Source organism: Rhineura floridana, chromosome 5 (assembly GCF_030035675.1).
Source record: "Rhineura floridana isolate rRhiFlo1 chromosome 5, rRhiFlo1.hap2, whole genome shotgun sequence".
Classification (NCBI taxonomy): Eukaryota; Metazoa; Chordata; class Lepidosauria; order Squamata; family Rhineuridae; genus Rhineura; species Rhineura floridana.
The window spans coordinates 1,162,511-1,184,189 of record NC_084484.1 but is presented as its reverse complement, the minus strand read 5'-3'; the positions used below and the strand labels follow the sequence as shown (position 1 = coordinate 1,184,189).

The following is a 21,679-nucleotide window of genomic DNA, read 5'->3' as shown; positions in this document are numbered from 1 at the left end:
TGAAAACATTTTTGCTCAAATTGTGTAGATATGATACATGCTATGATTTGGTTAAATTGTAGAGATATAATGCAGACTAGGAGCTGAAAAATCAAAAGGCTAATTGATGTTGTAGAATATCTAAGTTTACAAAATCAGAACAGTATCAAAATAGTTACAAAATAACTAGAAAAAGTAATACCTACTCTAATATATATCCGTGTAAGAATGTCATCACGGTGTAATTTGTGTGGCTGCCGCCTGATAGCTCTATCCCTGCAAACTACAGTGTAGTGACAATTAGGAGGCAGTAGAGACTGGAGGAAAAGAGGCGGCTACGTCTGAGGCAGAGGAAGGAGGGCTGGCGGCAGTGATGAGATGGCGATTAGGATGAGGAGGCGAGATGGGGACTGAACCTGAGGAGGCAGAGACAGCGGCTGAGGGGGAGCCCAAGAGGAGGGAGGAGGACTTTGGGGGGGAAGGAGCAATGGGGATAGCAGGATAGCTTACAAAGGGCTCAGTCTGGCTGCCCCTTCCTCCCCCAAGGGGGAAATGCTTGTGGGGAGAAGCACTAAGCAGGATCAACCTCCCCCCACATCACTTGATCCAAGGAAGATCAATCCAGCTCAATATGGGTGTACGAGATTGCTCCCTGAAGGGAACTCTTGTTCACCCAAACATGCTCCATTTCACTGGGCTTTTGGAGTCCCAAAGTCTGGATTTCAAAGCCTTCGCAGGCAGCAGAATGAGGCTAAAAGAAAGCTATGCCTTTCTTTTAGCAGCGTGTTGCTGCCTGTGAGGTGCTTTGAAGCCCAGACTTCAAGACTCCAAAGCCCAGTGAAACAGAGCACATTCATGTGAACAAGAGTTTACTTCAGGAAGCTCTCTCATAGAACCAAATCAAGTTGGATTGGATGGAGGCAGGCAGGTGTGAAGGAGTGCATGTGGGGTTGGCAAGCAAAGCAAGCAGGGGCACAGCCCCTAGTTTTAATTAAAATGCTTAAGAATACTCTGACCTGTACATTTCTAAAAGCATAAAACAGTTACATTCTTTAGCAGACTCACCTTGGAAACATCATCGATATCAATTTTTCCATCTTTATTTTCATCTAGCGCTTCGGCAAGCCTATTCAGTTTGCTTTCGGGAATCTCCTGGATCTGTTTCATCACACTAATAAGCTCATGGATACTGATGAGATTCTCCCTAAATGGGAAACACAACCTGTATATAGCAAGCAGTTACTACAAAGGCTTTTCTAAAAAATAAAACTATATAGCACTAGTCATATTCCATACTGAAAACCAGGAATACCACATTTATCTTCAACATGATTAAAAACAGAAAGAAGCCAGCACTGGAAGATTCAGGACAGACAAAAGAAAATATTTCTTCACATGGTGCACAGTGAAATTATGGAATGCATTCCCATGAAGTAATGTCCACCAAAAAGAGGATTCGACTCATGGAGGAGAAGGTGGTCAAGAGCTACTAGCCACGATGGCTATGTCCTACCTCCAGGGTCAGAGAAAGCATGCCTCTCAATACCAGCGGCGGGGAATCACAAGTGGGGAGAGTGCTGCTGCGCTCAGGCCCTGCTTGTGGGTTTCCCCTACACATCTGGTTGGCCACTGCGAGAACAGGATTGTGGCTTCGACAGGCCTTTGGCCGGATCCAGCTGAGCTTTTCTTATGTCCTTATGAATGGATGCTGCAAAAAACTTGCATGCATGGAGCAGCACAGATGATACTACAAATACCAGTCTGGAAGCACCTCTAGTAAAATAATATTAAAAAAATTCACAAGAATTATTCAAAAGAGAAAAGGAAGAATCCACGTGAATACATATATTATTGTCAATACTACATTATATATTATATACAAGTATTAATTGTTTATGCCTCTAAGGCTTTCATGCAATTAAAGAAATCCTGGGCAATTAATGATGAGTTTTAGCAAATTGATTAAATTTGTATATGAGGAAAATGTACTTCTAAATTAAAACACACACTTGATTTTTATAAAAAGAAGATGTATGTCATAGCAGGGGTCATCTGAGAAGAGACATTTTCCAATTCTCTTGCACAGAGGGGAATGCCTTGTAAAATGGTGCTTACCATATGCAGATATTGTAAGTACTTATTAAGTGAAACATTTTTTTCTAAATTTAATGACTGATCAAAGGTACCTTTTCAGTCAATCAAAATGTTTTCGCCAATTAATTGCTTAGATCAATAAAGTGCTGCAGCCCTACTAAATACAAGTGTGGCTGTGGAAATAAGATTTGGCACTTTTGGACTACTAGAAACTATATTTATAATTTTTAAAAATCTCCATATTTATTATTTGGAAAAAGTGTTTCCAACTACAATTGTAAATATTTCGGGGCAGACACTCAAAGGTTTTGATTCAGTAAGTTTGACAGACACCTCCTTCTGCTGTAAATCTTCCCAAGCAAACCACTGTTAACAAGAATAATCTCTTTTGATATCACCAGTCACTTACCCAATGGGAGGACTAGCACTACTGTCCAACTGTCTATCCATAACTTGTTGGTCTGTCTCTAACTCCCGAATAATTTTGTCAATCTGCCCAATCATTCTGTTCACTCTTTTAGTCAATCTCTTGCTGGCTTTAGTCTCTTCAACTATTTCTTCTTCTCCAGCCTTAGACAATTCCTTGATCTCTTGCAAATCCTAAGGACAAAACAAAAACATTTTCATAAAGGCAAGTTCATAATATTTAACAAAATATCGGACGTCCGATCATATAACACCGATTCTGGCCCGCTTGCACTGGCTGCCTATATGCTTCTGGGCTCGATTCAAGGTGCTGGTTTTAACCTATAAAGCCTTACACGGCCTGGGACCACAATACCTGTTGGAACGCCTCTCCCGATACGAACCTACCCGTACGCTGCGATCAACATCAAAGGCCCTCCTCCGGGTGCCGACCCAGAGAGAAGCCCGGAAGGTGACAACGAGAAAAAGGGCCTTTTCAGTGGTGGCCCCTGAACTATGGAATTCTCTCCCTGATGAGGTACGCCTGGCGCCAACGTTACTATCTTTTCAGTGTCAGGTAAAAACCTTCCTCTTCTCCCAGGCATTTTAACATTTTAACATTTAATATATAATTATTTAATATTTAACATCTTAACATCTTAACCAGTTTAATACTTTTTTAACAGTTAATATTTTAGTATTGAGTTTTGTGCTCGTCTATGTGTTTAATTATGTTTTGGTTTTTGGTATAATTTTTCTGCATTTTTAGTTGTTTAATAATGTTTTAATTGTATTGGATGTTTACATGTTGTGAACCGCCCAGAGAGCTTCGGCTATGGGGCGGTATAAAAATCTAATTAATAAATAATAATAATAATAAAATGCACAGTTATAAGATGGGGGATACTTGGTTCGTGCCATGTGAGAAGGATCTTGGAATTCCCGTTGATCACAAGCTGAATATGAGCCAACAGTGTGATGTGGCTGCAAAAAAGGCAAATGCTATATTAGGCTGCATTAACAGAAGGATAGTTTCCAAATCGCGTGAAGTACTAGTTCCCCTCTATTCAGCACTGGTTAGGCCTCATCTTAAATACTGCATCCAGTTCTGGTCTCCGCACTTCAAGAAGAATGCAGACAAATTGGAACAGGTTCAGAGGAGGGCAACAAAGATGATCAGGGGACTGGAAACAAAGCCCTATGAGGAGACACTGAAAGAACTGGGCATGTTTAGCCTGGAGAAGAGAAGACCGAGTGGAGATATAATAGCACTCTTCAAGTACATGAAACTACAACCGCTAAAATGGAGAAACCTCCCCCGCTCTGTTTTAGCAATGGTTTCAATGGAAACTGCTTCCCCCTCCCAGTACCCATCAGCTGGTGGGTGGTGGAAGTTTGCCTTGCCAGCAAGGGAACAGTCAGGAGCTCACCTTTAGCTCCTGAATGTTCCTTTGAAGCCATGTCAGTCCCTACCCTACACTTGACATTACATATGATGTCAGGTGTGGGCCAGGAAGACGTGGTTTAGGAAAAATGTCGTCATGGGCCAAACTGGGACACCTGATGGGCCAAGTATAGCCTGTAGGCTGGAGGTTCCCCACCCCTCCTCTACAATCACTTCTTCTGAGCAAGTCAAGATGCAATGTGGGCTAGCCAAATTAAAATAAAATAAAATAAAAACTATTATGCAACTTAAGCAGTTTTGTCTCCACTATGGGTTTTTTTAAAATGTATTTCAAGTGGGAAGGGAAAGGTATGTACTAATGAACCAAGTGTCCCAATTCTCAGTGTGCTCGAGAGGAGCAGCAACAGCAATCACCTTTCACCTTTTCTGTAGCCAATTAGAATCCTTGAAAGAAACTATATAAAGCCACCAATTTACTGGCAAAGCACCAAGTATAATCAACTTCAACTTCATGATGTGACTGCACAGGTAAGAGTCCATGGGATGTTAGATGTTCAACCCATGTCAGAAAGGGAAGAAGGAATGCAGACTGACAATTTCATATGGAGTCATGTTACTTTCAGAAGTGCAGAATTCTGGATATGGAAGAAGCCCATCTTTAAGAAGCTTTTTGACAAATGGTATGTGGTATAGCATTGTAGTCAAAAAGATATGCCAAAATAACTACTTTCTGAGCGAGAAATCCTTTTTGGGGTGAGATGGGTTACAAAGATACACTAGAAGCCTTGCCCACCCCTTGCACGCAGACACCCAGGAGTTTGGAGAAGAGAAAATCTGATAGCTGGCTACATACCACAACCTACAATCTATGGAGATTAGAAGAAAATATTTGTAACTCTATTTAAGGTTCCTCATCATGGCACCCACAAAGGCCGTATCGCCCACAGGGACATTCCACAGCACCTACTGTGAGGCTCCCCACCTCCCCTCTGCTCCCGGCCCCCCAAGACTGCTGCAATTACTGATCTCAGCTTTGAAAATACATACAGCCAAGACAGGAATTGGGAAGGAAACAACACCCTTCCTTCTTCCTCTCTCAGCTCTATGTATTTTTTAAGCAAGATGGTGGCTGATCTCAGTTAAAGCACTGCTTGGATCAGCGCAGCTTTCCATAAGGTATAACCACCCACACTATTATTTATTTATTATTTAATTTGTATCCCGCCCTTCCTCCCAGCAGGAGCCCAGGACGGCAAACAAAGCGCTAAAAACACTTTAAAACATCATAAAAACAGATCTTAAAATACATTAAAACAAAACAGCATGAAAAACATTTTTTAAAAAACCAACAACTTTACCTCATAAACCTAATTAAACACTGCAACCACACCCAGCATAGCCCTAGATCCTGGTGGGTATGTAAACATGGGAGTTCCTAAAGGCTTTGCCAGGCCCACCTGAGGCAATGAGCCACCAGCTGTGGGAACCGGCAAGCACGTGCCAGGGAAGGGGCTGCAAGGAAGAGGAAGCAGTGCAGCTACTTACCTAAAACAGCTCCTCCTACAACACGTCTTAACAGTATATTTACTTCTCTTTGTCTACCTGGTGCAACAAGAAGCAGCTGGCCACCACAATGGGGGCTCTGTTCATCATCACTGTAGTCAATGGATTCAAGGGCGAGGGTCTGGTGAGGAAACTGATTTAGGGGGTGAACTTCCTATTAATGTGGGATCAAAGTGGTTTAGAGGTTCAGAACCCACCACTGCCTTGTATTCAGGTTCTTGGGAGTTATTTGTTTTTTGTTCAGTTCGCCTTCGGTGAAATGGCAGTTTTGTGACTGGCCGTGCCCACTGTGGCAGCCATTAACCCTGGACATGCTCAAAATTCCAAATGTACCCTTCAGCTCAAAACTGTTGGGGAGCCCTAATCTATTTTAACATTTGGTGACTAAGCTAAGTTTTAGGGTAAGGCACATTTAATATCTTTTAAGTTAAATCTGCAAAAAATGTGTAAAATATAAATCTTTTTTGTAATTTCTTCAACTTTTGATCTAATCATGTACTCAGTAAAACTGTTTGGTTTTTTTTTTTTACAGAAAATTCCAACCTGTGGACGTTTATGTTCCTGCAACCTGAATTGGCCTGTTATGCTATACTACAAAAAAAGGAGTTAAGGGTGGGGAAGAAAAGCCTTCTTGGTTGTAATTCTGTAGGATCCACAGGGGCTAGATCTTTGCCCACAGTAAAATTGAGGGCATGTATCACGAGTTATCCAGTGGCCTTTGAAGGCTCCATAGACTCATAAAGAGGAAGTTACATGTATAAAGATGTTTAACTGGAAAATCCTCATGTGTTTCCCCTCTCCTGCTGACAGCAAAACTGCCAGTCTTTAGAAAGATGAAGGGGGGGGGGGAGGAAAATCCTTCTTCTTGAAATCTAGTAACATAAGATTTCAACTTGTTTGTAATTGCCTTCATTGGCTAGCGCTAATTTGCACAACATATTTACTACAGTCTGCAACAGCAAAATGAGAAAATGTGTATTTCAGATGAAAGGAACAGCCTGCCAATGACACAAACGACAAGGTCACTTGTACTGTTTATATCAGAAATACATCTGTTCTGTATATTTCTATTCCAAAAAGCCAAAAGCTTTGTTGTATGATTGGTCTGTCTAAAATATACATTTAAGCACTACAGCAGGAGTAGGGAATGTTTCGTCCACCAGATGTTGCTGAACAGTAACTCCCATCAGCCCCAGCAAGCATGGCCAATAGCCAGGGATGGTGGGAACTCTAGATCAGCAACATGTGGAGGGCCAAAGGTTCTCCACACCTGAAGTAGAATGATAAAACTTGATTGTAACATGACTGTTAGTTTCTGTATTAAAATGTTAAGAAAGCTAATTATTATTAAGAAAGCTCTCGAACGATTAAGCACCTTAATATGCATGAATTGGGCCACTGACTGGTCAGTCATGCTTTTCTGAGACAACTCCACCACCAGACAGTGGTGACAGGGCCTACTATCTGAATCTGGATAATTTTCAGTCATTTTTCCATATGAAGGCAAGTTGGCCACTTTTGTTCTGAAACTATGGTATATATCTTGTGACTACATTCTGAGACAAAAGGCTATAGCTGGGTGTGACCAGCAGGCCGGAGCTCAGAAGCACCTTCTTACCCCTCAGTCTCCCTCTGTAAAAGGCTCTGAGGCTCCAGCCAACGCTGAGCCTCTTCCTACCTCGCTATATTCCTGCACATCACCCTTGAGCTCCTCCAGCTCCTCCTTTTCCTTTGTGAGCAACTTCTTTTGTTCCTTCAATTTTGTACAAGCATCACTTAACAAGTCAATCTCTTCTTTGGTTATTTCTTCACCCTAAAAAAGAAAAAAGGAAAACTGTTATAAAGAAAATTTCCCTTCCAGAAAATAGTTTGCACCACTGATATTTTCAACACCTTCACTGCCCAATCATTTTTTTCTATTAAGTGTAGTTCCACAGGAAATCCAAGCCTTTCTAATAGTCAAGATAGGTATAGATGGTAGCATAGGATTACAGTGACCTGTCGCCCAGCATTCACCTTGATGCCTTCCAATACTGGTGCTGTATCTTTCAAAGTCTCTGAGTGCAGGGTTAAATCCACTTCTGTATCCACAGCTATCTGACTTTTCATCGTATGCACTGCTGAAGCATCAAGATCTATTGTATCCACTTCCTTCTAAAACATAAAACAATATCATATGAAACTCAGTATTTAAAAACACACTTTGCACATGATCCTGAGTTCCATGTTTGAAGCTCCCTGCAAGGCACTTGATGGTTCCAATGCATGTCATTGCTGGGAGAGAGGGGGAGTTCTTGTCTCTCTGGCTGGTAAGTGGGACTACATTTTCTTCCCCTTCATGTCTGCAGTCACAGGGCAACTGAAATAATTATAGTTATAGTGAATTACAGGAATTGTTCTTCCTTCTAGGAAGGAGGAGGAGCAGCTCTTGATCCTTGGGCAATAATAAGACTGAATCCTCTACCTGCGGTGTCATCCTTGCTGACAGAGAGTGAAGTATCCCCCCAGCAGCTTTTGATTCTCCAGCCAGTGACTGTGGCCAGGCTGTCTCTATAGGTGCAACCTAATAATTGCCATTGTTGGGAAGGCAAGAGCAACACAGGCAGCAGCTCCTGGTACACTTAACTCCTTTTAGTACTTTGTTTTTGAAAGAAGGTAGACAAGTTCCTCCCTCATAGAGGATTATAGAAAATCACAATCATGTGCACAATTGCGATACTAAACATCATAGCCACTTTAGTAAATTTTTTAAGTTAAAAAAAGGAGAATTCTGCACAAGAGATATTTAAAACCACAATGCCACCAGTGCAAGCTTACTATTTCCCCCCATTTTTTCTCTCAACTGTTCACACATCAAATCCCTTATCTATTTGATTAAATTTGTAAAATAGTTGCCCCCAAAATATAAGCATGAGTATCCCTTTGCATCAGGGCCGTCAAGCATTTGTTATTAGAATTTTCTGTTTTAGAACTTGCCCATTTGGAAGAAGCCCAGTTACATCACAACAAAAAAGAATGAACGCCTTCTGAATTCACCAGTATGGCTACGTTGTGTCATTACAGAGAAACAGGGTTTCTGAATAAGCCAATTTTAAATACAGACTGAGGAAAGCATTCACAACAAACACTGGTGCCTTTTTAAACTGCCTACCCTTTCAGGAACCTGAAGGGTCTCTTTGGCCTTCTCAGCAGCTTCTGACAGCTTTTCCAACTCTTTTTCTTGGTTTTCTTTCCTAATAGCTTCTTCCTCTTGAAGGGTTGCCTCCAATCTGGTTTTATTGTCCACTTTTTCTCCTTCTACTTCTGCGGCTTTAACTTGAGCTTCTTTGGCCTAAAAAAAGAAAATCTATCAACTTCCAGGTTTTACACTGTTTTGTAGGAATTTTATTAGAACAGTAAACATCACACCAGTAGGCCAATCAACCAGTGTACTTCTGCACCCTAAAGTGTAAGAAAATCCCAACTAATCCAATACCACTGACTCACATAACATGATTCTTTATATATCCTGTTTCCAACAGCAGGTAGCTGGATGTTTCTGGGAAGCCCAGGAGCAGAAAATGAAGGCAATGGCCCTCTTTTAAAAAGCAATAGCTTTCTAAAAAATGTTTTTAAAGATGTTGTGTTTTAATATATTTTTAAGTCTGTTTTTATGATGCTTTAAAGAGTGGTAAGCGGCGGTAACGCAGCCTAAGCTCTGCTCACGGCCGGAGTTCGATTCCAACGGAAGGAGGAAGTCGAATCTCCAGTAAATGGGGTTGAGGTCCACTCAACCTTCCATCCATCCGTGGCCGGTAAAATGAGTACCCGGCATATGCTGGGGGGTAAAGAAAGGCCGGGGAAGGAACTGGCAATCTCACCCCATATATACGGTCTGCCTAGTAAACGTCGCAAGACATCACCCTAAGAGTCGGAAACGACTCGCACTACAAGTGCAGGGACACCTTTACCTAAAGTGTTTTAGTGCTTTTGTTCGCTGCTCTGGGATCCTACTGGGAGGAAGGGCGGAATATAAATCTAATAAATAAATTTGGACAGACAAGGGGATAACAGGTCACAAAAAATGGAAACCTGCACAAAAAATAGAGCCCACAGAACAAAAGTCATGAAAAACAAGCCAAATGAGAGTCACAGCTTGATTCCAGACACATGTCATTCATATTTTTTGCATTTGCTACATTAACTGTATTTGCTATATTAAATGTTGGTGCAGCAAGACTACCACATAAAGTGCAAAACAGACCAACCAGTGGGATTCAAAGCTAAGCAGGGATTTGAACCAAGGTTACCCCAGTCAAGTTATTTCACATTCTTGGAACTACACCACATCACACAGGAAGACAGATAGACACAAATAACGATAGCAAACATTTATAGGGTCCAGATTGTGGATTTTTTTTGCATCATCCACTCAAAAACCTTTCAGCAAGCAAGGCTGATGACCTCCCATTTTTAAATGATTTTACGTGATGAGCCTGCCTTTGTTTTCATAATATGGTTGTTATCATTTTTAACTGTTGCACCCTGCCCTAAGCAATGCAAAGGAAGGGTGGGGCAGAAGGTTTTTTTCTACTACTAACTAAAAGGAGTGAATTAATGTGCTTAATGAGTCTTATTACAGAACTAATTAATCCTCTCTAATTTCTGCTTTCTCTTTTATTTGCACTGAACACCAGGGATCAATCCACAATCCACAGAACAGTAAAGGACAACAGTTACCTTTGTAAATCACCCAGGACACAGTCTATAGCACAAAGGCAATATATAAATAGTTTCTGCCTTAGCTAGTCGACTAAATTAGGTCCCACTTAGGAGTAAATATGTACTTAAGTTGCCTTTTTAATAGCTCTGCTCCTGTGCTTCAAACAGTAGCCTGATTTACAAAAATTAACCAAGTGCAGCTTCTCTTGACCATGGAGATAAGGGGTGGAAAACACTTCGGTTTCTAAATGTGGGCTTTAAAGGACACTGTGAGAGCAACCTTAAAGGCCGATTGGCACCTCTACCTGCTTTCAAATGTTAAACCACTAAGAAATGCTCATCTAGTAAGGGCAAATTAGGATTTGAGAGATGAGAAGTTTTAAGAATGTGGAACATCCCCAGTGCTAGAATAATATTACAGTGAAAACCCCCAAAAGAACAATTATTAAGGTTTAAAGATATTAACAGAATGCAGTCACATTTCAATCAAGACATACCACACTTTCAGGTAATGTTTGCAAGGTTGTTTTAAGCTGGTCAGCTGGTGAAAGAGTGTCTGGAAGGTACATAGCTCTGGATAAAATAAGCAGTGAAGTTGGGATTTCCTGGTTCAGATGCAAGTCTAGCCACTGCAATTAAAAGATAAAGTATTAGAAAAGTGCATCCTTATGCATTCCAAAACAGCTATATCACTGTAGAATTCTGGATGGAATAAGTTAATCTTAACCCATTCATTTTTCAACTAGCAGTGAACTTCTGAATAAAAGTGCTATTCATCAAGCGTCTTGGGCAGGAGAAAATCATGCTGAGTGACTTAGAAACACTTCCTTAGAAATGACTCCCTCTGTTAGGCAAAAAGCTGATATCCTTTTAAATCCTGGGAAAATAGCTCTGAGGATGGGACACACATAGTAGGATATTCAAAATAGATGGATGTGTGACATTTGCCTCATGGCAACATACCTGCTTGATCTAAAGGTTGTGGATTTCACAAGATTAGTTGGCCTAGAAAGAAGTCAGTGATAGCAATATATGACATATACAAATAACACTGGAAAATGCATTCAGCATGACCTGAAATGTCAAGCAGGCTGTTAAATAAAGAATGGTCCAAGCAGGGCCAGCCCAAGATATTTCGCTGCCTGAGGCAGAGCAGCAAGTTATGTTGACCCCTCATTCCAAGTATAAAAGGAATTGATTGAGTGACAGAAACAAAATCACGCTGATTTTGCCCACCAGCAATCAACTTATCCCCCCTGCTTCTATTTTTCCCCCTTTCATACTATACTAATGCTTTAAAAGGAAAAAGAAGAAACAGTGCCAAGACCCAAGCCCTAGACTTTCATACATTTTGATCTGAGAAAACTCCCTCCACATTGCTGGAAGATTTGCACCCTAGACATGCATTAAAGCATTATCTTCCTTATTATTAGGACAATCTATTTTCTAAGCTAAGCTTTTGGCTCTAGGCTAAGATGTGGAAAAAAATACAAGGACTTGAGAATTTTTCTGCTTGATAATTCCATAAGTCTACCTAGTCCAGAATTCTTCTGCTACCCACAGTACTCAGCTGGACAACAGACCTCTCCCCACCATCTAGTATTCAACACCTGGTATTCAGGTATGATGCCTCTGAACATGGGGATTCAGCTTACTTATCATGGCTCATATCTATGAGCCAGGAGACTTCTCCATGAATTTGTCTAATTCCCTTTAAAAGTCATCTTAACTAGTGGCCATAATTTCAACTTGTGGCAGCAAATTGCAGTAAGTTAATGGATTGTGTCGGGGTGCCTACAGGTGACAATGTTCCCTCACAGACCTTTCCTGGCGTCTCCACACTCCTCTGCTCTCTGCCTCCTTGGACTACCCTTTGTTGAGCTGTTCAAGAACAACAGCTCTAAAGGCAGCGCAGCCATCTTTCTTTGGTCTATTCCCCACCCAATGCTGAAACAGCGACTGTATCGCCCAAAGGGAACCCTCCTTCTGTATGCCACTGATCAACCAGAATGAAGAGGTGGTAGGTCACAACCAATCCTCAACAGGAGGATGCAGTTCCAATAGCACAGCAATGTCTGGCATTTCCATTGGTTAATATCCTAACTGTATAATGCCTTGTTGTGGTGGTTGGTCAGAGGTACGCAAAAGCTGATTTGCCACTGGACATGGTCTTACTGCCAATGGGAAGCCTGCTCTTGCATGTCTCTGATCTATCAGGATAAAAAGGCAGGAGAGTGTGGCTGGAATATCAACCAATGAAAATGCCAGGACTCGTTTGCTCCTGCTGCCAGGTAGAATAGAGCTCAGCTCCTGTTATGGCCAGCTCCACAGGAAAGCAAGTTCACTTTCCAAGGAGAAACAGAACAGAGTACTGGACAATTTCCCTGACGTGAAGTGGGAAGGGGAAGGAAGGTTAAAAAAAAAAGACTTTGCTATTCAGTAATCCCCTGAAATTATGCAGAGGCCTATAAAACTGTGTCTTTATCATAGCATGCCTATGAGCAGAACATGCAAAGCAAAAAGCTAGAGTTGTACCCATCCACTGCTGCCTTGTAAGCATGATGGAAAGCAGGGATGGAGAACTTCAGGCCTAGGGGCTGAATGCAGCTCCAGGACTCTCTGTATGACCCCCGGGACTCTCCCAGGCCATCCCCTTCTACAGCCCTGCTTCATACCCTCCCTCGAGTGTTTTTGCCTCGCACTCTGATCATGCCTCTTGCTTGCTTGCTTGGAAAACAGAGTGGGATGTGAGAGTGTATGTTGTAAGGCTCAGTGTCAAAAGTGCAGCCTGGGAAAAGAGTAAGGATAAGTGCACTTCTCAATTAAATGTTCCTATGGGCCAAGCCATGGTGCTGCAACTGGCAGAGTTGTTATTATGATTTGTTAAATGTATATCCCGCTCTTCCTCCAAGTAGCAGCCCAGAGTTGTTGAATGCCTTGATCCCTGTCTGAAGTGGGGAAGAGGTGGACATTCAGTTACTCTGCACAGCGTTAGGAGAGTTCCTGGGAGATGGTAGCCTAGGCAGTGGTCTGCCTGGACAATCTTGCACAGCAAAAAGATCCCTCATATATCAATGCTCCTTTGGGAGGAAAGGCAAGATATAAACGTAATGAATAGAAAGAGAAATAAATATATAGGTCTAGAATAAAATCTGGGCTTCTGTTCCTTTCTCTTTGTCATCTTCTAACATGAGGCAATTAGCACTTAAAAGTTTTCGTTAGGTGGCCAGATGCCTCATTCACATTATGAGGGGTTTTTTTAATGTTAGAGGATGCTGGACAGCCACCTGTTGGGCATGCTTTAATTTGGATTCCTGCATTGAGCAGGGAGTTGGACTCAATGGCCTTATAGGCCCCTTCCCACTGTACGATTCCATGAAATGTGAGGCCCTTTGGAACATTGTTCAAGTATTGGTGGATCTGTCTGAAGATTTTGTCCATTTTGCTTCCAGAGAGAGCTAGAAGCGCTGGATGCCTGTACTAGGCCACTGCAAAGGCAACATGAACTCTATTCCTTCCTTTGTTGTTAAAGTCCTTGAAGCTCTCAGAAACCCTGCTTCCTTCTGAAGGCAGGAAGACTATTATATATTATATATATTATGAGGTCCCACCTGACAGAAAGTGGGTTTTATTTATTATGGTGTTTCTCTCAACTTGCCTCCAAAAACCACTCTCATTTTATCCTCACAACAAGCCTCAAGTAAAGAGATATTGACTGGCTGAAGGTCATTAAGCAAGATTCGAACTAGAGTGAAGGTTTTATCTAATGCTGTAATCACAGTAGCTCTTTTTAGTGCTGTCTTCCCAGTGCCTGATGTAGGGCTTTACCCAATGCTGAAATGATCCCCCATCCATCCATGAAGAAAAAATGTATCACTGCTTTCTTAATCCTTGTTGCTGTAAGAGGAACCCCATGGTTTTCCCCCTCCAGTATCAAAATGGTTGATATGCACCGCTTGCTGCCTTCTACCAGTTACAGATCTATCAGCAAAACGCCCCCCCCATCTCAGGATTAGTAGGTTTTCTTATGAGCCTTTTGTAATTCCCCATTTCAGTAGCATCTTATAATATAGAATATTCAGCAGATATGCTGGATCAGGACAAATATCTATCAGCTAATACAGGCCTTAGGACACGCACTAGTTCCCGTTAAATATTCCTAAAGTCAGCTCAGTTGTCTTTTTCTGAAGGAACTGGATACTATTGTATAGGAAACAAATTTGGGCACAACATACAATTTATTAATAGTGTCAACTTCTAAAAATATGAAGAGAAAATGAACCTGTACAGCTTTCTCCGTACTGTTCCCAATAATCTGCAACTTGCTGTTTGGACTGAAGAATCCACCAAGCAGCAATACCAGGACACACAGGATGAGCTACTTTGGATAACCAAAAACCCGTGACACTCCCTTTGATGCTCAGTACCTGCTTAAGCTGATCCTTTAAACGGTCTTCTGTTACGCCAAGTGCTCTCATGCCTCTTGCTCGACATGCTGCCTGTAGCTCTTTAACTGTCAGGCTATCCATACCTTCCTCAGCTATCAGCTAGACAGAGCACAAATCAATATTTATATTAATATGACGAATATCTTCACTGTCTAAGAATACAATAATTACAATGAACTGTTGTGCTAAATATACTACAAGAAATTTGAAGAGAATCTTCCAGTAACAAGCTTGGGAGTGCAGAAACTTTTTTTTTTACACTATTAATGCTATGCTCACCAATCCTGTTAAACGTAATTCTCTATCATTTGAGAGATATTCTAGTTGCCACTAGTGGATGATATTTTGATAGCACTCTTCAATTACTTGTTGCGCTACTCAGGTGTAAACTGTGATGGTATCTTCTGTTCAGATAGGATCCACCTTCTGGAGCAGGGGCAGTCACAGATATCAAGGTGACAGCAATTTTTTAAACTCATCTGGAAAAAGAGGATCCTTGTCTCTCTCTGGACTGGGGGGGGGGGGCAAAGTACATAGAGGGAGTGTAATACTGGTAAGAGTCTCAATAAGTGAGGGAGAGATGAAGGACAGGGAAGGAATGGCTTTCTTGAGGGGCTACAGATCACATGCTTTGCATGGATAAGGTTTTAGGATTAACTGCTAGATTTTCATCTGGAAGAATCTCAGGTAGTAGAGCCCATCTCTGAGATCCTGGAGAGCTGCTATTAGAGCAAACAGGCTATGAACTAACGGTCTGATTAAAGAAGTTCCCATCTCAATATCTGAGCTGGAAAAGGTACAAAAGAACTATCAAGATGTTGAAGCACTTTCCCTAAAGAGAAAAGGATAAAGCATTTGTGGTTTTTTGGTGAAACAAATTAACTGGGGGAGAAGCAGAGATGATAGATTTTTATAAAACTATGTGAATGCTGGGGGGACACACAGATGGAATTCTCCATCTCATTAATTTTTTTCTTGCCTTTCACAATGTAAACTCAAGACACCTAACAGCATAATACTCTCGTAAAACTAGAACCCAAAGGAGTTGATTGACAATAGGTTTAGAATTGACAAGACTGCTTCATATAATGCATAATTTACAGAATTAGTTACTGCAAGCTGTGATGGTGGCCTCTAGGTTATGGTGATTTTAAAAAGATTAGGCAAAGTTATAGCTAATACCCATTAACAGACATAACAGTGAAAGCTTGTGAGCTTTCTATTTGTTAGACAGAAAATACTAGGTTAAATCATCTGATTTCACAAGGCATGTTCTCGTGCCCTGCCTCAGCTACCAACGTTTGTACAATTTTTGAGTCTTCCCTCAGTTTCTTTCTCCTTTATTCTCTATTCAGCCACTGCAAAGATCCTGCAGAGTTTACAGGACAGTATTCAGAGGAGTGCCATGCAAGGGCTGTCAGCTTAGTTCTACTGTACTATGTTTCATGGGCAGACTGTCCTTGTACAATAGAAACAGTCTAATTGTGAAATAGATATGACTCCCAAATGAAAGAAATGCTTCATTCTACAATGCAGTTTCTTAAAACAATCATTTAAAAAGCTATTAGAGACAACAGAAGCAACTAGAACACTGGAGCAAAAAGGGATCCTCATACTTTATCATCTGCTTTTATAGATCTCAACCGCATTGTTAACTGGAAGCGAAGAAAGTTATTTGTCCCAATTGACTGAAGTTCTAACAGTTTGCAGAGAGCAACCAACTGGGGTCTTGTGAGATTATCAAGAGTTAGTTCATCTTCAAATAGTTTAGAGAATCGTAAAATTTCTTCATTGCTTGGTCTTTCACCAGTTTCACGGATCTGAAAGTAAAAAACACGTTATATAAAATTTAAAACTATGGCTTTTTTAAAACCGAGAAATAATGTCCAATTCTTCATTAATACGTAGGACAAGTCACAGCCTGATGGTTCTGCAATTATGTAATTTAGAATTGGATTCAGGATCCTTAAACATACACACACACTTCTCCATCCATCCAAGCAAGCAAGAGACATTGCCGCAGTACAAGTACACATCCCAGCCAGGAATTTGATGAGGGTGCACAGTAGGCTTGAGAGGGCACCTGGGGCCAGAGAGAGGGCTGCCCGTGCCCCCCCAGGGCTTAGGCTTCCCACCCAATATGTCCAATCCTTGTCACAGCAGACAGTCCACTTTTACAATATCAATGGTAGGCTATCTTTCAACTTCTGCTTAAAACCTTGTAACAAAAGAGAGTCTACCACCTTCAAGGCAGTCTGTTCCACTGTTTTAACAGCCTGCACTGTTAGGAAGTTAAAATGTTTAGTCAAAATCCTCCTCCTAATTTGAACCTACCCTCTGGAGCAACAGAAAACAAATTTCCTCTATCAGCTATGTAATAGCCATCTTTAAATATTTGAAGGACTATTATATTATGTATTTTTATCTACTGTAAACTGCTTCGAGATCTACAGATAGTAAGCAGTCAAAAGTGGAAATAATATTACTAGTATTAATATTGCCTCTTAATCATCTCATACTCAGCTCCTTCAGCCTTTCCTAACAGGACTTGGAGCTTTCACCACACTCCAGTTTGTGGTATTCTGCAGCTTGTTCTCATGTGCAAATTTGATGAACATTCCTCACACTCCTTTGTCCAAGTCATTTATTAAGATGTTAAACACTAGGCCCAGGAAAGAACCCGGCTGCACCCACTTGCCACATATCACCAGGTTGATGAGGAGCCATTGATGAACACTCTTTGGGTATAGTCCATCAACCAGCTACAAATCCTCCTAAAGTTAGCACTGTTCAGTCCACTTTTTATCAAGTTAAACAAGAATATTATTGGGGATCTTGTTGAAAGCTTTGCTGAAATAAAGATATACTATGCCAACAGCATTCCCCCTTTCCCCAGCACAAATCACCTAGAGTAGCCTTCCCCAACTGTATGTCCTCCAGATGTTTTGGGTTATAATTCCCATCATCCCTGACCATTAGCCACGCTAACTCAGAATGATGGAAGTTACAATCCAAGTCACCACCTGGAGGGCACTAGGTTAGGGAGGAACTGGCCTACAGTCAAAGATGTTGGTTTTTTCACATAAATTACCTTAGGCTGCATTACTTATTTACACAGCAGGTACAGCTAGCTATGACCTGTAAAGCTTCAAATGGCTTGGGACAAGTTTATCTGAATGGCCTCCTTCTCCTACTCAGGTTTTATGGTCTTTGGGAGAGGCCCTTCTCTATGTCTTAACAACATCTAAAATGCATTTGAAGGAACATAAGAAAGTACTTTCTCAGGGCCTGTGTCTAGGATTTGAAACTCCCTCCCAAACTAGGCCTGTTTAGAGCCTCCCACCCCCAACAAACTGAAAAATAAAAGTCTTCTTATTTAGACAGGTCTTTAGCCTGCATCTGCTCCTGGCTTTTCATTGGCTGCTCTTTTTACAAATCTGCTCTTGCTTCCAATTAGTGCTTTTACCTGTGCTTTTATTTTTTTTTCATGTTAATTTTTATACTGCATTATGTATTACTATTGTTAACCACCTTGGGTGCTTAGTGCAGAAGGGAAGAGTATGGGTGAAATCCAGCATTCTGCAAATGGTTCCCCAACCCTCTGTAGATTTTGAGGACTCGGAGAGGGCTGCAGGGGGACGAGAAAAAGATGAAGTCTCATTGTATTCATGCACCAACAATAAAATAAAATATTTTACCTTTTGAAAGAAAGTTGAAAAGTCTTTAGTAACATTCCCTTTGGCTGCTTTATTTTTTAAGGCTATCTCTTCAATAGTATCTTGAAGAAATTTAGCTAGTTCAAGCTTCACTCTTAGTTCCTTCTTCAATCTTTCTTCCTACGAAGAAAAAAATACTTTTAATAGAAATCCCCTCCAGGATTCAGCTAGCAACAATTTTCATCTCAAATTCTTTTGTCCTAGTAAAATCTTAGAGAAAGTCAGTACAATGATGAGTGCCATCACTTTTCCTGCCTATACTTGCTTACTTGAAAGCAAGTCCAGTGAGTTCAGTGGACTCAGTCTCCATTAGAGTTGTGTAAGGCTAGAGCTCTACTTACTAATATCAACATTTATTGCCTCTCCTTATTTACATCACCAGAATATTTATTTCCTAAGCTGTTTTCCCATGTTAAGCTGCACATACATAATTTTCTTATCCTTTCTTAAGCTGCCTCTCTGCCTAATAAGCCAAGATATGAATGATCTTTATGCACTTGCACATAACCTTTTGCTACTCTCTCCATATGAGTGCACACACAAGCCAGGAAGTTACAGCTAACCACAGTTTTCCATTACATCTGTACTGGAAACTGTTTATTTTATTCAAGAATTTGGACACTGCTTTCATCAAGAAAAAAATCGCAAAATGATTTCCAGAAATCCAACAAAATTAAATACAATGATATCTAATGTTCTCTGTCTACTAGTGCAAGGGCTCTTGCGCTAGCGGACAGGTGGGTTTTAATGTGGTACAACAGAAGAATTCACAGCAAAAGTTGCATTAGCAGAAGCTCATTGCACAACAGATTCTACAACTGTGCTTATGTAATCTCTTGCACAACAACATTCCACTGGTGTAAAACGTTTTGCCAGTGGCACAAGTACACTACTAAGAGACTCTGACTTAGTACTACATTGGATACAACCCACTGTAAACTATAGCTATGGCTAATGACTTCTAAACAAGCCAGATCTGGAAGCCGTCTTTAAACTATGGCTTCATGTTCTGGCTTGTTTGGAAGCCATTAACCACACTTGCCTGACATAACAGGAAACTATGCTTAGTTTCACTGCTCCAGGGAAGGGGGAAACTCAAAGGCTGTGTGTGGGTGCATAACGCTAATGCACATCTCTGCTTATAAAGCTGAGAGCTGATTGTGCAAACTCAGCTTCAGTATCTCTATCAGGTACTTGTGACAATGTTCAATTTTACAAAGATGACGTGTCCACAATATTTGTATAGCTTATATTACAATATAATCACGTTCTTTTATGTACACCGCCCAGAGAGCCGTTAGGCTTAGGGCGGTATATAAATGAAATTAAATAAATAAATAAATAAATGATATGAATTCTCTCAGCATGCTTTGATGCTGTGATAGAGCACTACCAAAATAATTATTTGGATAACTTTACACTTCATGTATCCTCTCTATTATCAATATACACAAACCACTGGCCTTTAGGCAGAGCATCTATTTATTTGGAGGGATTTATACCCTGCCCTCAATACAACAGTTTTCAGCATCCAATCATTTCTTTCATATTGTATCGTCCATGCATGATCAGCTGTATGTATAATCCAAGTTTCAAACTTAGTAGCCAGAATGGCTTGGTTTAAGTTTAGTTGAAAAGTCAGCATATTCCAGTGGCTAGGTTTTAAAAGCAAGCTTTCCATATATATTTCAGATTTTCTTAAACAAAATTTTTACTAAATCTAAATCTAGCCATCAGAATATGCTATTTTGAATTATAAATGCTGCTTTTATTGAAACATTAGACATGTGTGATGTTACTGTTTTAAAAAACTGAATAGGTCAGAATACACTGCTTTATAGAATATGTTTGTTCAAAATTTGTGTCAAGCGTCATTAGGGGATGGGATGACCTACCATTTCCTTGCTCAATATCAAGATAATAGTGAAAACATAGTGAATAGCCTATTGTGCCACATTTATAATGCTTGATCTCATCCCTTGTGGAGAAAGACACCTTTGGATCCAATTCACAGAAAAATATTCTTTAGCTCATTGTGTTTGTCAGGGTTTAGTACTAGGATATGGTGCTAGGAGATTGTAAGCATAAACTTGTTTCCATTAAATTTGGTTTTAATTTTATACCAGGTTCATTTTTTAGTATTTCAATACAAGTATGTAACATTTTAAAATCTAATTTATTAATTATTTCAATTATATTTTATCCATCCCATCCTTTTTGTATCACAGATTTTGTTGTTTACCAGAAAGGACAGACTTAGGGTTCTTTTTATAAAAAAATATGGAATCACAACTACTAAAAATATTAACCAATAATATATAACTCAAGGGAGGAAAGGCAACAAAGAACAGTAAATTCTACCTTTTAATTAGAATGATTTTTAACTAAATGTTCTGAAACTCTCAGATTATAAAACTCATCCAAAGCAAACTTAAAAAGGTCCCAGGACATGATCTGAAGGCACATGGGGGCCATTGCCTTGCTAAAGCTAAGCAGGTCTGGATCCAAAGATGGGATAACACTGTAAGAATAACGAGTTGGAACATCTGCACTACCTACACTTTAAACCCCTAACTAGCTGTTTGTTGATGGTGGCCAGAGTAGTTGTTGCACGATTCTGCAAAGACTTCAAAGGAGCAGCTCTTCATAATAAATACAATAAATCCTGGCAGACTGTATTTATTGAAGAGTTAACCAACAAGTTAAGATTAGTGAAAGGTAGAAAACACAAACACTCATTTTTACAGATTGGTACTGTTGTGGTGCATTTATTTTATTTTATTAAACTTCTATCCCACCCCTCCTCGCAGAAGAAGCCCAGGACAAAACACTAAAAACATCTTTTAAAAAATCTTAAAAACATCATAAAAAGCAATTCCAACACAGACGCAGTCTGGCATAAGGTCTCTACATAAAAAGCCTGTTGAAAGAGGAAGGTCTTCCGTAGGCACTGAAAAGAAAACAGAGTTGGTGCCTACGGAATTCCAAAGGGTAGGTGCCACAACACTAATGTTGTACAGAAAGGATCTCCTGATAAGATGGTATCTGCAGGAGGCCCTCACCTGCAGAGTGCAGGGATCGACTGGGTGTATAAGGGCTAAGATGATCTTTCAGGTATCCGGGTCCCAGGCTGTATAGGGCTTGGTACACCGAAACCAGAACCTTGAACTTGGCCCGACAGCTAAGGGGCAGCCATATACAAGTTTGAGTGAACGTCACAGGGGGAGTTCCTGAGGTATTCCCGAACTATGGAACCGTCTCCCCGAGGAAGTACGCCTGGCGCCGACTCTGCTCTCCTTCCGGCGCCAGGTCAAAACCTTCCTATTCTCTGAAGCATTTTAAGTTACACTGATTTACTTTTAAAAATG

General features: G+C 40.6%; 1 protein-coding gene across 3 annotated transcripts in view; it reads right to left on the bottom strand.

Moving 5' to 3' along the window:
- The window catches only part of LETM1 (leucine zipper and EF-hand containing transmembrane protein 1), a 47,346-nt gene that overhangs the window by 8,673 nt on the left and 16,994 nt on the right, over positions 1-21,679 (bottom strand). The window contains exons 5-13 of one of the 3 annotated variants that reach the window (XM_061629807.1): positions 18,294-18,431; positions 16,212-16,415; positions 14,575-14,694; positions 10,645-10,776; positions 8,598-8,777; positions 7,463-7,597; positions 7,125-7,259; positions 2,483-2,673; positions 1,045-1,201 (exon numbers count right to left, since the gene is read on the bottom strand). In XM_061629807.1, the coding sequence (XP_061485791.1) occupies positions 1,045-1,201; positions 2,483-2,673; positions 7,125-7,259; positions 7,463-7,597; positions 8,598-8,777; positions 10,645-10,776; positions 14,575-14,694; positions 16,212-16,415; positions 18,294-18,431 (1,392 nt within the window). Of the gene's footprint in view, positions 1-1,044; positions 1,202-2,482; positions 2,674-7,124; positions 7,260-7,462; positions 7,601-8,597; positions 8,778-10,644; positions 10,777-14,574; positions 14,695-16,211; positions 16,416-18,293; positions 18,432-21,679 lie in introns of all 3 variants that reach the window. The other 2 variants (XM_061629806.1, XM_061629808.1) reach the window with 2 other exon arrangements.